This window comes from Cystoisospora suis, assembly GCF_002600585.1.
Source record: "Cystoisospora suis strain Wien I chromosome Unknown contig_3362, whole genome shotgun sequence".
Taxonomy (NCBI): Eukaryota; Apicomplexa; class Conoidasida; order Eucoccidiorida; family Sarcocystidae; genus Cystoisospora; species Cystoisospora suis.
The window spans coordinates 1-3,886 of record NW_027156157.1 but is presented as its reverse complement, the minus strand read 5'-3'; the positions used below and the strand labels follow the sequence as shown (position 1 = coordinate 3,886).

General features: G+C 44.3%; 3 protein-coding genes across 3 annotated transcripts in view; all 3 read right to left on the bottom strand.

Moving 5' to 3' along the window:
• The window catches only part of CSUI_006597 (uncharacterized protein), a 5,518-nt gene extending 5,039 nt beyond the window's left edge, over positions 1-479 (bottom strand). The window contains exon 1 of the mRNA XM_068066753.1: positions 143-479. Within this exon, the coding sequence (XP_067921273.1) occupies positions 143-190 (48 nt within the window). The 5' untranslated portion in view covers positions 191-479. The remainder of the gene's footprint in view (positions 1-142) is intronic.
• An 873-nt stretch (positions 480-1,352) lies between these two features.
• CSUI_006596 (uncharacterized protein) lies at positions 1,353-2,479 on the bottom strand. The gene has a single exon (XM_068066752.1). The coding sequence runs from the start codon at positions 2,104-2,106 to the stop codon at positions 1,825-1,827; it is 282 nt and encodes a 93-aa protein (XP_067921272.1). The 5' UTR covers positions 2,107-2,479; the 3' UTR covers positions 1,353-1,824.
• A 74-nt stretch (positions 2,480-2,553) lies between these two features.
• On the bottom strand, positions 2,554-3,870 carry CSUI_006595 (uncharacterized protein). Its single transcript, XM_068066751.1, has one exon. It carries the CDS (start codon positions 3,173-3,175, stop codon positions 2,846-2,848), a length of 330 nt encoding a protein of 109 aa, XP_067921271.1. The 5' UTR covers positions 3,176-3,870; the 3' UTR covers positions 2,554-2,845.
• Between the last annotated feature and the right edge of the window lie 16 nt (positions 3,871-3,886).

The following is a 3,886-nucleotide window of genomic DNA, read 5'->3' as shown; positions in this document are numbered from 1 at the left end:
ATCTTCAATTTGTCTATCTATCTACCTTTCATCTATCCATTCTCAATGTGCCTATCAATGTTTAATCTATCTATCCTTAATCTATCTATCTTTAATCTATCTATGTCTTTCTTTCTCGCTTTCTCTTCCTCACTTCTCTTACCTTTGATCTCGACAATGGAAGCGAGAGCTCCATGGAGGAAGCAGCCATACGAGAGAAGAAAAAGGACAACTACACCTCCTCTCAGCCATCTCCCTAGACTACTAGTACTACTACTGGTCTCTTCAGCTTCTTCATCTACATCTGCATCCAGATCAGCTAATCTATACTCCTCCTCAAACTCTCTCTCTTCCTCTTCTTCCTCTTCTTCTCTCTCTTCTTCCGCTGTCTGTGCGTCTTCTTCTTGCAAGTGTAGATAATCATCCATCTTCTCAAAACACTCCGGACACTTCTTATCCCCAGCACAGCATCATCTTCTCCTTTAACTCTTCTCTCTCTCTTTCTCTTCTCTCTTTCTTTCTTTCCTCGAGCCTTGCCTAGACTTCCATCCAGTTCGTCAAGTAAGAGTCGTCTCTCCTATGAGGAGAAGAAAACAGAGGAGAGAAGAAAAAAGAAGAAGAGAAGATGAAGACTGCGAGGGAAGATTCCAATAGACTGGTGTAAGCGAACGAAAGAAAGAATTGAGAAGGAAGAATGGGAAGAAGGAAAGTTTGAGAGGTTGCTTCATCTAGAGAAAGGAAGCTCCGCGATGAGGAGAGAGACCTCCTCGGAGTCAAGATAGATCTTCTTTACCGCAGAAACACTGAGAGGAAGAATGAAGGCATTCAGGCTGTTGCTATTCATATCTCATCTTACATATATAGAGAGGTCTACATAGAATACAAGAGTCTATACTATTGCGTAAGATACCCATATGCACACGACGAACCAGAAGAAGAAGAAGGAAGGATGCCTTAGGAGACGGAAAGACAAGTGCGTCTATAGATATATATAGCTATACTCACATTATCAGATATACCTACATATACTCACGTATGTAGACATAAACATATATGTATATATATATCTACATACCAACATAGAGATCTGATGTGGAATAGGCAACTTCTGTACTGACGATACACCATATAAGGCTCTAGCGTCTTCTCCTTCTCTACGTTTCCCAGAGATCCGTATCGTTCAGATGAATGAAGACGATAAACAAGAGGGAAAAGAAGAAGACCAGATAGCAGAGGAAGAAAATGAGAAAACACTCTTGAGAAAGGTGACGAGAAAGAGGAATGCGTAGGAGAAAAGACCAGACACACACACTCACTTTGAACTTTCGGAAAGAAACAAGACAGCAGTCACTTGACTTTCTCCTTCTTCTTCTTCTTCTTCTCGTTACTCGATTCTACCTGATCATTCTCTCCCTCTCTATGCATTCATCTATCTGTCTTGCTTGGGTGTCTGATGAATTCACTTTAACATAAGAACACAGTCAATGCCTACCTTCAATACACTCTGAAGTTCAAGTGTATGTACACCCGACCCACATGTTGAGGGAGAGAAGGAGAGGGAATAGAAAAGAAAAAGAAGAAGATAACGACAGGGCCAATCAAGCGAAGGTAGAGATTCTCGTATGAAGGGCCTCGTAGATCTTCAATTCTCTTTCGCTAGCACCACAGAGAGCTTCGAAAAGCTCTTCTCTTCACGACGTTCCTAGTAATATGAAGAGGGGCATATACTCCGAGGAAAAGATGAAAGGGGTGTTTGATAGAGAAAACACCCGTTGTGAAGCAGAGACAACGAGGAAGAAAAGTCTGTTTCATACAAGAGGCGATACTAGGAAAGATAACAGAGGACTAAGTCTCGAGATGTTGCGTTAGTTGACTTGAAACAAATGAATGCTTCAGGACAGACGCGAGAGTTACGGTGTACGTACACCCCAACAAGGCTGTAGAGAAATAGACGACAGATCGGAGTCGCAGTTCTGTGTAAAATGGATTAGATACGTTAAGACAAAGAAAGTGAAGACCTAAAGAATGAAAGATCCACCAAGCAGAGAAGTTTAATAAGGGTGTATCGAATGATTTGACACAGAAAGTCACGACGAGAGAAGGAAGAAAAGAGAGCTTTTCTGACATGAACTAAAAGGATCAAAAGAATCTAAGCATGCAAGTTCATCACAGGTAGTACGGACTGAGTCTTTGTACAGTCAGTGTGTAGACGGACCGTGAGACTGAATGGTTCTGAGAGAAGAAGCCTTCTCTCCTAAATGACTAGATCAGACGGCTCTTACGGCAAGAGAGTTAAATGAGTGTTAAACACAATGGCTGTTCTGAAGAAAGAAGCAGAGCCAGTCCTATTGATTGACAAGGAGAACAACTCTCTAGAAGCGAATCAAGAAGAGAGACATAAACAGATCGAATCTATCTCATGCAGAAAGCATTGCACACAAGAGAAAGCTGCCCTTCTCAAGCACCGTCACAGAAGGAATGAATCGAAGGGCCAGAGCCTTTCCGTGAGAGCTAGGGCTAGTTGGGACCCTGTAAAGGAGTCTAGTTCTACCACGATGAACTACTGTAAACCTTAGTTAGAAAGAGGAGGAGCCAAGGAGACGCCCGAAGGTGTTCGCAAGGGAAAACTTGAGTGGAATCTCAATGCCAAGACACCTCTTTATACAAGAAAGGTTTTCTGCTGGTATTTCTTGCAAAGACGAAACATGAAGAAGAAAAAGAACAATAGAGAGGAGTTCACAGAAAAAAAATAATCCCTGTTCTCATGAAGGAGTGAATACCGCCGTTGACACCTACACCAAAGGTGAAAGGGCACTGGAGACGAACAGAAAGATGGATGGTAATAATAGAGAAGAATAGATGAGATTCACAAGAACACATGAGCTAGCTCATTAGTGAACCCGCTGGGAGAGTGATGGAAGCGTAAAGTCGGGAGTTGTTCTTCTTGACAAAGACCGTCAGATACTTCCTTCGTCAAGTTCGAAACACACATGCAAGCTAAGGAACGAACTCCCTTAAGTTCAAGTAGCTTTCTTCCCTCACTCGTGCACCTCACAAGAAACATCCCAGGGAAAGAGGGAGCTAGATAGATCAACGTGAGGTAGAGCCTTGCAACACCCGAGAGGTCCGACCCCGTCCGGAAAGGAGTTGAGAGAGAACTTGGAATAGAAAGGTCTTTCTCGATGCACTCAGTCATCAATGCTTCTTACAGAAAGTCTCACTCAAATGCTTTATCAAACACTCTGAAGAGGAATGAGGGAGAGTTAGATAGATGATGACGGGAGATCATGACTGACTGGCTAACTACGCGGGGAAGCGCTTCAAAAAGCCGTCTCCCCTGTTTCTCCCGTCAAGCCGGTAGGAAGGGGGGCGGAGTGTGCGAGAAGCGTCCAAGCACGCACACTGAGACATATCTTTCAGAAAAGTGACACTTGGTCTTCCTAATGCAATCCCTAGCGCTTAAAGAATGCCGTTTGCTCTTAATAGGCAATTAAGATAGTTGGACAAGTCAAAAAGAATATCACGTGGACGTCTTCGACTAGACCGCGAGGGGATTTTTCCCCTTCGTACCCGAAAGAGACGTCTGTCCGGTTGCCCCTGCCTGTACCTTCCGAGACAACAGAAAAGATACCTGGAGATGTTCATTTTGTGGTTCAGAAGAACCCTGCCTCCTTACCGCTACTGTGCAAGCTGAGTGTTGTGGGCTGCTGCCGCTAGCCTGTTGACGTGCAAACGCACATCAAAAACGCTTTCAACTCCCCACGTCTCGACTAGTCCGCGCGGGGGCGCTGAGGAATCTATGACTCGTGGAAGAAAGACCAGCAGGGAGGACGAAAGACGAATCTAACAGTAAACGCTCGCCGGCTGCAACGGTTTAGGTACGTAGCGGGGCGCGCCCAACACCGTG